Genomic DNA, 13,443 nt, shown 5'->3' on the forward strand with positions numbered 1-13,443 from the left:
ATTTCGAAATTCTGAACAAAATTTTGTAATGTGAACACTATTTCAGAAATATGAACAATTTTTGACAAAAAGAACATTTTCAAAAATTCTGAACCATATTTGAACTTTTCGAAAAGCTTACAAAGAAAAAGTAAAAAATATTGAAAAAGAAAAACAAAGAAAACAAGAAAGAACAGAATAAGACTGAAGAAAAAACAGTACAAGGAACATATGGGTTTTTCGTCGCTCTTAGTTTCTTTAAGTTTAGCATTGCTTTCTTACAGATCCACGAGCCGATCATGGTGGCTAGCGAGTGTGTATCGCTACTGGAGGTCGTAGGTTCGATCCCTAGCGCCATTGGTTTTTTGCGGTTCATCTCGCGAGGCGAAACCACTCAAATTGGCCGGCCCAGGGTGAGCTGCGCCCTGTGCGAAGCGGCGACTACTTGCCGCAGTAAGCGGCGAATAGGGAATTCCTCCTGACAGACGCCCCCACACGACTGACATAAGGTGGTGGCGTGTTCTGGGCCCGGGACGCCACCGGCCCATTTGGTCGTGGCCCAAGGAGTTGGTCCACCCTAGCAACGACCAGAAGTAGAGCCTCGCACGAAAACCCTTGCAGCAGGCGCACCCGCCGCCGCCACCACCACCAGCTCGCCGCCCACCGGCGCCCCAGCCAGCGGCAGAAGCCGGGAGAAAGAAGATAATGACCTCGCTAAAATGTCAGCGCAAGAAATCTCCATCAAATCGGCAACCATGAATCGAGCCCCACGCTTCTCCTTTCTCAGCTAAGATCCTGTAACTGAAACCTCTGTTCATGAATGTTAAGATACCTACCTGAAAAGGTCCAAATGCAATCACATGCCTTCTTTCCCTGATGATTTGTCATTAGCACTGATAAGTTGCACGATGATTCATTACTTCCACCAGCCAGTAGGTTATACATCTGTAAGGGTTCAAACATCCATGCAAGGTTAGTGGGTCTGGAGGGTGCAGCACCGAAGAAATGCGTTTCTCAGATGATCTGTCTCTACAGTGGGTACTCCAGGTGTCCTTAATTTTTCTGTTTGGATCTTAGTGTTGAAATAATCTCAAAAGCCAAACTGGGTTAGTTGGGTGCAATGGCAAAAAAGGCAAACATAATGTTTCAAGCACATTTATCTTGACTCCCATGCCAGGAGAATCTTCTGTTGCTACGCTCCAAATATCTATGCCAACTTAGCTAATCAACCAGAAGCAACCTGAGCTAAGAACAACCAAAGATCTCCAACCAAACTTGGCACCTATAAATAATCCTCATGATGGAATACTTGATCCCATCAGTTTCAGCACCAACAGCACATACTAAGTGTGCACAAATGGCTTCCATTGTGCCCCTTTTCTCTCTACTATCATTATTCTTGTGTTGTGTTCTTGCCAAGAAAGACATGAAAGTGGCCCCTTTGACAAATTGGGCTGATCATAGAGACCGATCTCTACAGTCAAATCATGTTTTCAGTGTGCTCAGATATGGGGCTTACGGGGATGGACGCCACGACGACACAAAGGTATGTATAATGCAAAACCAACTCAAAATACATAGCATAATTCATTTCACTAGAGATAGAAATGCATACGGAAGGTTTACCATGGGTTTCTTGCGCATCCACTTCTTGCAGGCATTGTCAAAGGCGTGGGCTGCAGCTTGCTCCTCTTTGAATCCTAGCACTGTGCTCATCCCCAAGGGCAAGAAATGCCTGACGAAGCATGTAACTTTCTTTGGCCCATGCAAATCCAGTATCAAGTTAATGGTGAGATAGATGAATAACAATAACATGCATACATTATTTTCTTCCATCAACTTTTGCAAACAAAGATGACAAGTTCTACCAAATTCCAGATTGAAGGTACTTTGGTAGCTCCTCCAAAGAGATCATACTGGATAGAGGATACCATTAGGCACTGGATTTTGTTCAGATCTGTGAGAGGTCTTACTGTCACCGGTGGTGGGACCATTGATGGAAATGGAAAATTTTGGTGGCAGAACTCCTGCAAAGTAAACACAAAACTCGTAAGTATATTGAACTTCTGAGTTGTGCATTAATGAAAAACACTAGGAAAATATAATGTTTCACTGTCAACTTTAAAAAGTTTTAACTATTACAGCTTTCAATTTATTTTTTCCTGAAACATTTCTAATATGAATTGTTCTTTTCCTTGATAGCCTTGCAGGCAAGCTCCAACGGTGAGTGCACCTTCCAATCATCTTACTTGGCATATTCCAATCGAGTAGCCTTGTTTTTCTTGCTTACATATTGGCTATCTTTCTTTTCACTTTCCAGGCTTTGACGTTCTATTCTTGTACAAATCTGAAAGTGAATAATTTAGAAGTGTTGAACAGCCAACAAATCCACATATCAATGGAGCGTTGCAGCGATGTAAGGATGTCACGCCTATCAATCAGAGCACCCAGCACTAGCCCCAACACCGACGGCATCCATATCGCCCATAGTAAGGATGTGAAAGTCATGGACTGTGCAATCAAGACTGGGGACGACTGCATGTCAATTGAGGATGGGACTGAGAATCTACATGTCAAGAACATCGTGTGTGGACCAGGGCATGGGATAAGCATTGGGAGCTTAGGTGATCGCAACTCTCAAGCTCAAGTTGCAAACATCACCATTGACGGGGTGCGACTGCACGACACGGCGAATGGAGCTCGTATCAAGACATGGCAGGGTGGGCGGGGTTATGCAAAGAATATTGTGTTCAAGAACATGATAATGGATAATGTACGGAACCCGATCATTATCGACCAGAACTACTGCGACTCGGCTACACCATGTAATAAACAGGTGAAAGAACATGACGACCATGATGGATTTATTCATTTGTTTATGTACATTGATTTTATTTTTTGTTGATTGTTTTCTGAGATAGCAACCCGCTCATACCAAGCGGTGTATGTACATAGATATAACCTGGTGTGTTATTCTTTTGTATAGAAAGTGGCTGTGGAGGTGAGCAATCTGTTGTTTAAGAACATTAGGGGGACAAGTGCCTCAAGAGAGGCTATCAAGCTCAGTTGCAGTAAAGCTGTACCTTGCCATGGGATAGCCTTGCACAACGTCAGGCTTACTCTAAAACGAGGGGGTGGTGATGCAAAGAGCACCTGTCAGAATGCAAAATGGAGGAAATTGGGAACAGTTATGCCACAGCCATGTAGTCTCAACGATTGAAAATATATGACAAGGATTTGAAACGGAATCGCTGAGGCCTGCCTAGTAGTAGTTGATAAGCAGAAAGGGTTATGTGTTTCGGTATGCTTCCTCTGATTCTCCAAGTGAAGCCATGCAATGGAATGATTCTGAGTGAAGTCATGCAATGGAAGCATACATGCTAACATTGAAATGTATAGAAGTAGGCACAATAGTTGGGGGCCTGGGGCTTACGGTGAAGAGTACCTGCATTTTTTTAGGCAGGGTACTTGCAATTTGATTGTAAAATGGACTGTTCCAAAGTATTTTGCATGCAATACTTGTAGTCATACATGAGAACAGTCTGTAACTAAAACAATTTCAAAGAGTAATACTGAACAGAACTATGTACTTTTCTCTGGCTGATTATTTTCAAAATTTGAAAAGCACCTTGGATGGGCCAGGGCGAAGAGAAGAGATGCGGCAATTTAGCCAGAAAATAAGGTTTTCTTATCTGTTTGATATTCTCGATTGTCTGAATAATTCATTAATTTTGAGTCACTTGACTCAGTATGCAGTTGCTAAAACATGCTTCCGTTATGAACAATAACCACACGGGAAAAAAAGGAATAGTTAATGAAATCAGCTGGTATTAACCAAAAAAATCAGCTGGATGCCCACCTTATGGTTGAACATAGCCTTCAAATTGTAGTACAACACAGTATCCAAAAATTGTATTCCAAAAGAGCACAATATTAGCAAAATGTTGCTGCGATTTTTGCTCTGTAGTTCACAGATAGTGAGGCACAGATGATGATTGGGATGGCTCAGAGAGATCACTAAGGAAAATCAGTCTAATTAGAAATAAACGGTCGGTTTAGTCGTTACCTAGGCCTGGCTTCACCACACGTCCTTGGCCAAACCAACGGTGTGTGACAGCCCCACTGCCCCAGGATGGAGTTCATGACTTTTACCACCCCTAAAATGATGTAGTATAACACTACTGCTTCTGCCAAGCACAAGGAAAAGTTGGCACGCTATATATGATACACATTTTCCTTCCCTGAGAGAAAAACAGTAATCCTCACAACATCTGATGCGTACGTGAGCCCCCTCTATACAGGAAAACGGAAGATTCTCCTGAAGCTGATTACAGTGGGGCAAAAAAATGAGTCGGGCAAAGAAACAGATGCTTTCTTAGGAGGGCTAGCTTGCAGCTTCTGCAGGTTTCTCCTGGGAGCTCGAGCTAGCAAGCACATCCCCAACTCCGACAGGTGGACCAATGCTGCAGCGATCGGTGTTGTGAACGGCAATGGCATCCTTCAGCTTCTGAAACTGTAAAGGAGAGACTTGATTTAATGAGAGCATACGGAACTTGGACAGAACTTTGCAGAGTATTTACTGGTGCCTATCTTCTGAACCCATAGTTGAACAACAAAACAATAAAGTGAAAACACTTTCAAAAGAAGCCTCTCTAGAAAAAAGATAATGTGTCTGGAGTTTCCGACAATCTGATACAGTACATTATGAGTTGTAACTAAAGATTACCTATTGTACAAGGTGAGCTATGAAGGGGGTGATGTATGGTTTACCTTAGCTAAGGAACATGAGAACGCCTCCAGTTGCCCATCGGCTCCGCGATAAAAATGGAAGAAAGGGAGGACCTTCACATTCAGTCGTTTACACATAGGTTTGTTTTCATCAAAATTTACTTTTAGGAATACGATATTAGGATTATCCATGGCTGTCCTGCACAGCTGCATTGTGAATTGAGATGCCATTAGTTTCAGAACAGTATACATGTTAGGGAGATGCTATCAGATGGTAATCATAAACTACTTCCTCCGTTCCTAAATATTTGTCTTTATAGAGATTTCAACAAATGACTACATACGGAGCAAAATGAGTGAATCTACACTCTAAAGTGTGTCTATATACATCCGTATGTGGTAGTCCATTTGACATCTCTAAAAAGACAAGTATTTAGGAACGGAGGGAGTACTTATGTTTTAAGGAAAGCAAGTAGCACAAGGTTAAAAAAATGAACCTATGAAACCAATCAATCGACTCAGTATGGAGTTTATAAAAAGTGATTGCCACAAAAATGTCAAACAAAAAGTCTGTCACGGTAAAATCCATAAAGCGTCCATTAGTTCTTCAAAGTACCAATTGTCATGTGGGGCACGTCCTACAGGCGTGGGCCACGCGGCCAGGAGCAGCAGCCGTCGGCCGCATCAGGCGAGGCGTAGGCTGGGCAGGAGTCCTGGTCCTGATACATTAGTTCCTAGAATAAAAGACTAGTTTGTTACGTATAGGTTTCTAGTTTGTTAGCAGCCCATGGGGCCTTTATATATCGTATAATCAGCACCCTTTGAGGGCAAGCAATAAAGTTATTATCTCCTACCTCTTCCTCCGTCTCCTATCCTCTCCTCCCGCACCATTGAGCAGCCAGGCAAAAACCCTAGCGCTCCTATCCACCGAGACTACGAACTACGTAGTCGAGGCCCCGCGTCTTGGGCACTGAGGCCCTTGACACCAATCATAAACTGGAAAGTCCTTGCTAAGCTAGATGCTAAGTTGCTAACAAGTTGGCAGTAAGAGCTTGTATTGTCATGAAGATGAGGTGGTCACCAAAACACATGACCTGGGCAAAGGTGAGCCGTCTCGTAATTGCAAGCAAGCAGCCTTTTTAAAGCAAGGGCAATCTCAGTCATGGTATTGACCTATGCAGCCAAGTCACTCGAGAACCATGAACCAAGCAAGATCTGCAACACTAACATAATGCCCAAAGCAAACCAATCAGCCAGCCATTGGCGATGATCTATACCCAACAGTTGCATGCCTATTAAACATAATGCAGCTACAGAAGGAACCAAATTGAGGGGCTGAGAAAAGAGCCACAAGGAGATGGTAAGACAATGAGTTTAGGATGGACAGTTCAGCAGGTAACAACTTATGCACACAAATTCAGTAGCTTCCGGAATCAGGCCTTGTTACAGCCTCCAAAAGGCCATAAGCTTCTAGGTAAGAAACAACAGGTGTGTAATAACTTGGTAAAAAGAGAGAATCTAGGGAGTCCTAATCAGGAATACATCTACCTTGCAGCTTGGCCTCCTTTTCTTGTGAACTGTTAACTAACTGGTAATGCTTTCTACTCCCTCCTTCCCAAAATACAAGGCGTGGTTCACTTTTTTCTGGTCTTCGATGTATAGCTTTGATTATGATTTTCACTTATAGCATGTCTACAGAATTAGTACAAAGATATATGAAATAAAACTATTTTGCAAGACAAATACGATGATACCACTTATACATGCTAGATTCATATAATTTTGTACTCCCTCCGTCCCATAATATAAGAGCGTTTTTGACAATAGTGCAGTGCCAAAAACGCGAAAATCCATCTCTGCACCCGAGCTCATCTGCACCCGTGCTGACGAGAAAAAAAATCAAAACAAATACTAGAAAAATTCAAAAAATTCCAAATTTTTTTGTGCGGTAGACAATTTGATGCATGAGGTCCGCTCTAATTTTCAAATCAGTTGGACATCTGAGAAGCTCTCAGCAAAAAATACAAATTGGGGGTCTGTAAAAATGTTTACTGTTCATGTACTGTTTTGGCCTGATTTGTCTTTTTTGCTGAGAGTTGCTCAGATGTCCAAATGACTTGAAATGTGGAGCGGGCCTCACGCATCAAATTATCTACCGCACAAAAAAAATGGAATTGTTGGAATTTGTTTTGAATTTTTTACGAATTTTTTTCTAACCGGGTGCAGATGAGCCTGGGCACCGAAACGCCCTACTCGTCAAAAACGCTCTTATATTATGGGACGGTAGGAGTATGTATTAGTGGTCAAAGTTGTGCATTAAAGACCATGCAAAGTCAAGTGCGCCATATATTTTGGGAAGGAGGGAGTACCAGCTAAATGCTAAACTGGCACACTCTTGTGATGATTGTCAAATCCTAAGTATGCTTAATAAATGTTCAAAAAAAGAATACTTAATAAATTAGCACTCTCTATCGTGACTAGAATGCAGAATAGGTGACCTGCGCATTGCTTGATTGTGACCTTTTATAGCAGGTTTGGCATAAAATTCCAGCGTTTGTTGTGCTGGTTCTATGACACTTGAGAACAGATTTGTCTGTGAACCTTGCAGGTGGCAAGAACCAAGAAAATCTCTGCCCAAGCAGCAAAGAACTTAAATGGAGTTATCTTACCCTTGGTGGAATCTCTAGGTGGACCAGGACCATGGAATTTTCAGCAACACAGTATTAGGCATGACCTCGTGTTCAACTTGATCCAGGAAGATTTCAGCAAAGGAATTGGCCTTAATTCAACACTATATGTCCATACCCACTAAGCATCTTGGCACCATAGTATTCAGCTATGCAGCGATCAATTAATATTTCTCTTCTATTTTAGAGAACAGTAACATCTTACGACTCACCAAAAACCTATTAAGGTCTCATCACGATGATGGATTGCTAAAGGAGTTATAACCATGGTATCCATGGTGCTAATGTCTTGTGAATAAGAGAGATAATATGTAGTATGTGTGTCTATGCATAAATTTTCAAGAGAGGGGGGAGATAAATGACAACGAAAGAGAAAAAAAAATATTCATTCTAAATTCAAGCCTTATATTTTGGAACAAGATTGCAGAAACTATAATCCTTACATTTTGAAATGAGAGAGACTGCTTTAGATCTAGCCCTAGTCTTGTAAAGATTATAAATACCAATCTACCAATTATAAATGGAAAGGAAAATGTTTCCCTGTTTCTGTACAAGGTCATTGGCAACTCTGGAACAAGATCAAGAAACAAACAGTACTACAGTATTACACAAGCAACATACCTTCTAGATGACATCTATCCACACAACTATGTGAAGTCATAACTAGACATGTGAGAAACAAAATTTGAAAGAAAAGGCAATCAAGGCATGAAAAAATCAAACGTACATAGTTACATATATATCAGTACGAATTAATGGTAATTACCCTTGGGAAGAGTGCCCGGCAAGAACCACACCAAGTTCCATAAAACTCTACAATAACAAGCCTGTCGCCTGCATCCCTTAGTGCATCCAAAAACTCCTGTGTGGAGTGTATGTCAATCATATTTGCACCAGCGTTCTTTTCCCACCATTTAGGTTGCTCACCAGTCTCTGAACGCACTGCGGCATGGGCCTAGCACGAGAACAATGGAAAGTCCAAATATATCAAACACTCTCAGCAATCAGTTGCATAAATTAAGCAGTAACCCTATCCGTGTCCCAAGCATGTAAATGCAAGAAGCCTTTCTAGTTTCAGTCATAAAGAACTTCAACCAAGGATGAAGTAACATAGTCTGAAGTATATTCACAATTTCCAATATCCGCGTGTACAATTCTCAGGGAGGGTGAGGTGAATGTGATTCATATAGCCCAAATCAAGCAAATAGTGTGTAAATGCCATCGATTAGACTCATTCCAACACCACAAATTAATCTATGGCTTGCAGGTGTATCTATTTTGTTTGCATAATGACAACTCTCCGCATGAATCAGCAACTAATCAGGATACTCTCCCTATTATGTATGTAATCCAGAAGGAAACCCCAATTAAACGATCAGAAGACTTCTCAAACCCCACGTTCCCAAACCGCCAAACCCTACATGAGACTCGAGCTTCCCTCATCACAACAGCGCAAAAACCCTTAACAGCGCAGAAGTCCTCTCTCCGAGGAAGCCACAGGAGAAAAAGAGCGCGCACGCACCATGAGCCGGTGTGGCCGCCCAGGCGGGGCGGCAGCCGCCAAGCGCGTGACCCGCAGGTCGGCGCGTGGGGCGGGTGAGAGGACCCCGTGGGAGGACGGCGACGAGGAGGCGGTGGTGGAAGCACCGAAGCGGCGGGGGAGGTGGTGGAGGAGGGCCTCGGCCATGTGCTCTGCGTCGCTCCGGGACGGGTCCAACGACTCCGGCGAGCACACCTAGACCGCCGCCGCAACGACCGAACTATTTGGTATCGGAGACGGGAGCATCCGATGAGGCGTCGCTGCAAGCGGGCTGTATGCGGCACTAGTCGGCTCCTGCCGTCTCCACCGCCTCCTTCCTTGGTTGCGGTGGGGGGAGGAGCGAGGGTCAGAGATTGTGGCCGTGTGGTGGAGACGGTAGCGGCTGGCTCTTTCGCGTGGATGGGGAGCTGAGTGCCACTAATAAGTGGGGCCCAGGTAACAGACAGCAGCTTGTCCCATTCGAAATTTAGAATTCGAAATGGCCTTGCTCGAAGAAGATCTGGGCTCTACGTGCGATCGTGCGATCCAGCATCCTCAGCCGTTTGATGTAAAACATGTGGTACAGGTAGATTGGCGTGGAATTCCAGATACTTCGATGTTACATTTTGTACTTACACCCTGAACAAAATCGAACACACACAGCACAACCTTCCCCTTTTCTAACATCTCGGTGGAGGCAGTGGCGGCGTTGCCCCAGCCAGCTCTTCCCCGTTGATGAAGGTGTCATTGTTCGATAAACTCTTTCCGTCTCCAACACCGGGCCACCTAATCCCCTCGTCGATTGCGATGGCTTTGTTCTAGCCAGCTCCAGACCAATCCTTCCTCACATCCCTCATATATTTCCGCGAGTATTGGAGCAAAGTGCAGTTCCATGGTTGTTGTCCTGGTGACATTGGAGGCCTAACGATGGCAATGGGGCTCATTAGCGTATTTTGTCGGCTCTGTTCAATATTTCATGCAACGCCTCCTTGTCGGCTCCCGATCTACCTACGATCTATAGAGGTAGGCTACGTCTCATCCTCTTCCCTCATCCCCCACCTTCCTATGCTATGTGTTCTGTTTCTTCACTCTTCGCCTCTATTTCTAAACTTCTGATGCACGTATAGATAGGTTGTGCGTGCGTGCGTTCATATGGGGCAGAGATTTGTTTCTAGTGGATCTCACGAGATTTGGCTGATGTTTGTCTTTTGTGGATCTACGCGGATCCAGTCTTCATTCGTCCATGTGTCTACAGATTGGATCCTTTTAATCTACGCTTCTCTTAAGTGGCGACGAGTGCTTTTTTGGTGCGCTAGTCCTTTGGGGTTTTAGCACGATGACTTCTCAATTGTTTACTACAACAAAGTTTGCCTGGAGGGGCGATGACGACACTGGTGCTCATATTTTCTGAATTTATTTTAGGCTTTTCGATGATGTTCCTTCAATGGGAGGAGACTTTTCCGACGACTACAAGGCTGTGTTGGCTATGGCTCGCTTGGAGGCATCCAAAGAGGCCCTGGGTTGGCTCTGGCCTCCACGACATCTGTCATCATTCGCAATGGCGAGAAGGCAAGCTTCTAGCACTGCTCTTAGTTGGGTGGTCACCCTCTTCGGTTTGCTTTCCTGAACCTATTCAATCACTCCATTTGAAAGAACAAGTCGATGGTGGCCGCGTTTTGTGGGGACTGTTTGGGCTCACGGTCTGCGCCATGACAACGCCGGGCCATCCACACGACTGGCATCACGCTCGTCGATAGATTTGATGATGAGATTGCTTGGACGGTCGGCGGCAACGACGAGTACTCCGCGCGCTTGGCCTACGACATGTAGTTCCCAAATTGGTCGCGCCTCACGTTTATATCCATGATCTGGAAGGTTTGGGCTCCTGGCAAAGTCAAAATGTTTTGTTGGCTGTTGCATCACGATAGGCTATGGTGCAACGATCGTCTTCCGCGAAGGGGTGGAAGAATAACTATTTCTGCCCGCTCTGCAACAAAAACCTCGAGACCTCGATTCACCTTCTCTGGGGGTGCTCGGTCTTCATGGCGATCTGGTCTAAGAGCAACTCCAACACGCCGACCCAAACGAACGACGAATTTATCCGTTTGAGTCGGCCTGACGGACACCCATGTCCGCTTTCGCGTTTGGGTCGACGCATGCGCGGATGCGCCCAACGCTGGCCCGACCAATTTTCTAGGTCGCGCGAAAAAAAATAAAACACAAATATTTCAAAAATAGAAAAACATTAATTAAACATTAATGTCGGCCACAAAGGCCGGCGAGAGTCCACTTGTCCACATTTACATTCACTAAACCTAAACTACAATGAGGCGCGCTGCCCCAGGCGTCCTCGTCGTTGACGTTAGGGCCGATCAGGTCGATCAGCGTCGGTGTCGGCCCGGCCCAGGGGAGCGTTGTATTCCGGACTTTGGTGATGTCGTCCGCCGCGGGTTGTGCCGCCGCCGACTGGGCACGGCGCGCCTGCTCCTCGGCCTCGTGACGCTCCTCCTCGGCGCCGCGCTCTAGCTGCTCAAGGTACTCGCCCTCGCGACGCTTCTTGGCCAGCCTTTTGCTGGTGCCATTGTTTGAGGTAGGCGCGCTCCTGCGCTTCCGTTGCCCCCATCCAGATCAGTGGTGCACTGACCTATTCATGCGCCACCCTAATCCAGGAGTAGCGCTCGATGGGGGTCGGCTCCAGCTCGGCCTTGGTTGGGGATGGCAGGGCCAGCAGCGACACGACGCAGTCGCCGCCCGCGGACAGCGCCATGGCCTCCACCATGCGCGCCTCGCAAGTCGCTTCCTCCTCCTCGTCCTCCTCCTCCTTGCTCTCCCGGAGGACAGCGGCCAGCACCACCTAGTCCTCGTCGTGCATGAAGAGGGGCAGCGGCGGGGAGCCATGCGACACGTCGCGGACGCCGCGCCTTCGGCCTTCTCGTGCTCGAAGGCGAACCAACGCTGCCATGCCGGCGAGTCGACCGCGTACGCCGGCCCTTGCTGCTACTTCGGCGTCAGCAGCTGCCATCGGCGCTGCACCTCCTTTGCGTGTGCCCGTGCCGACCGCGGCCCCACCGTCAATGGGTCCTCTCCGGATCCAAGTGTCAGTCGTGCGGCAGCGTGACGTCGAGGTAGGGGAGAGGGACGCGGTGCTCCCAGCGCCACTTCGCTTGGTGCACTGGGACGGCGATCCACTACCTTGGCCGGCCGGAAGACAACGACAGAGGGGGGAGGCGCGTGGGGAGAGATGGCGGGGCCTTGCCCTTTTCCTTTCCTGAGAAGAGACCCATTGCGGCTTGCAGTGGCTACAATTTGCTAGGCTTTTGTCGCCGACGGAAGAGCACAGGGGTAGCGAGATGGGGACGGGGTGTCTGGAAGCGGATGAGGACGGGCCCGTACCGTACGCTTGGATTAAAAAAGGTCGACCGCCTTCACTGACGCGTGGGCCCGCGATGGGCGTTCGCCATTAATAAAGATGATCATGGTAGTTGGGCAGCTGCCAGGTGGGGACGCGGCGGACAGCAGGAAGACGCGCGAGACGGTCGCTTCGCGTCCACGTCGACGCATTTCTGCCACAAATTTAGGGCATAAATAGGTCCGCACGGACGCGAAGCGGACACGTTTTACGAATAGATTGGCGCGTTGGGCCTTTATCTTTGTCCGCGCCAACCCAGATAAATGACGGTAGACAAAATGGGTACCTGTGTTAAAGTTGCTATAAGATAGCAACATGGAAGAGTTGCGTCGCGCTAGACCCGGCAGTTTGTTCACAAAGGAAGACAACGACGGAAGTTGTGTCAACGATGATCGGCAAAGCAGTGCCAGGGACGGGAAAGGGAACAAAGACGATGGTGACATTTGTTTCGTGGCATATCTAGTTTGAGCGTAACAGCTACACCTTCATAGCAACTCAAACAGACCGATCTAAATGGACGGCGATTTCGTCCGTTTTTTATTCGTTTGGATTGGCCGCCCGCCCGCGCCGACGCATATGTGCAGGCGTGGCCGGCTGGCCGTCTAATTTTGCATTGCATTCAACATATTGTGAAATGAGAATTTAACAAACAAAATAGTCCGCCCAAATAAATAGTATATTTTACAGGCCAAATAAAAATAAAAATGTTTCACATAGTTTTGCAAATGAATAAAAAAAGATACATCTATTGGTTGCCAACATGAGTCCACATATACTCAACCAAATCATTTTGCAGTTGCACGTGAGTTTCCCAATCACGCATGTCTTCATGAAACTGAGTGAACTGCTCAAATGTTGCCGATGCTCCATGCTCAGGCATAATATTCTCACCCTGAAACTGAAAGCCTTGATCATACAGACGTTCCGGGCGATCGTCTTCTACGATCATATTGTGCATGATCACACAAGCAGTTATCACCTTCCATAGTTTCTGCGTGCTCCAAGTATTAGCAGGATACCGAACGATGCCCCATCGAGATTGCAAAACACCAAAGGCACGCTCGACATCCTTTCTAGCACTCTCTTGCTCTTGGGCAAATCTTTTCCTTTTCTCTCCAACA

General features: G+C 46.2%; 2 protein-coding genes across 2 annotated transcripts; one reads left to right on the top strand and one right to left on the bottom strand.

Annotated features, from left to right (window-relative positions):
- The first annotated feature begins 923 nt into the window (after positions 1-923).
- LOC119368344 (polygalacturonase-like) lies at positions 924-3,600 on the top strand. The gene is made up of 7 exons (XM_037633635.1): positions 924-1,026; positions 1,157-1,525; positions 1,637-1,768; positions 1,858-2,028; positions 2,182-2,202; positions 2,300-2,815; positions 2,966-3,600. The coding sequence occupies exons 2-7, from the start codon at positions 1,277-1,279 to the stop codon at positions 3,197-3,199; spliced, it is 1,323 nt and encodes a 440-aa protein (XP_037489532.1). The 5' UTR covers positions 924-1,026; positions 1,157-1,276; the 3' UTR covers positions 3,200-3,600.
- A 371-nt stretch (positions 3,601-3,971) lies between these two features.
- Positions 3,972-9,320, bottom strand: LOC119368354 (thioredoxin-like 2, chloroplastic). Its single transcript, XM_037633643.1, has 4 exons — positions 8,917-9,320; positions 8,161-8,349; positions 4,750-4,914; positions 3,972-4,492 (listed from the first exon to the last, which is right to left on the bottom strand). Exons 1-4 carry the CDS (start codon positions 9,079-9,081, stop codon positions 4,364-4,366), a joined length of 648 nt encoding a protein of 215 aa, XP_037489540.1. The 5' UTR covers positions 9,082-9,320; the 3' UTR covers positions 3,972-4,363.
- Positions 9,321-13,443: the final 4,123 nt, after the last annotated feature.

This window comes from Triticum dicoccoides, chromosome 1A (assembly GCF_002162155.2).
Source record: "Triticum dicoccoides isolate Atlit2015 ecotype Zavitan chromosome 1A, WEW_v2.0, whole genome shotgun sequence".
In the NCBI taxonomy this organism is placed as follows: Eukaryota; Viridiplantae; Streptophyta; class Magnoliopsida; order Poales; family Poaceae; genus Triticum; species Triticum dicoccoides.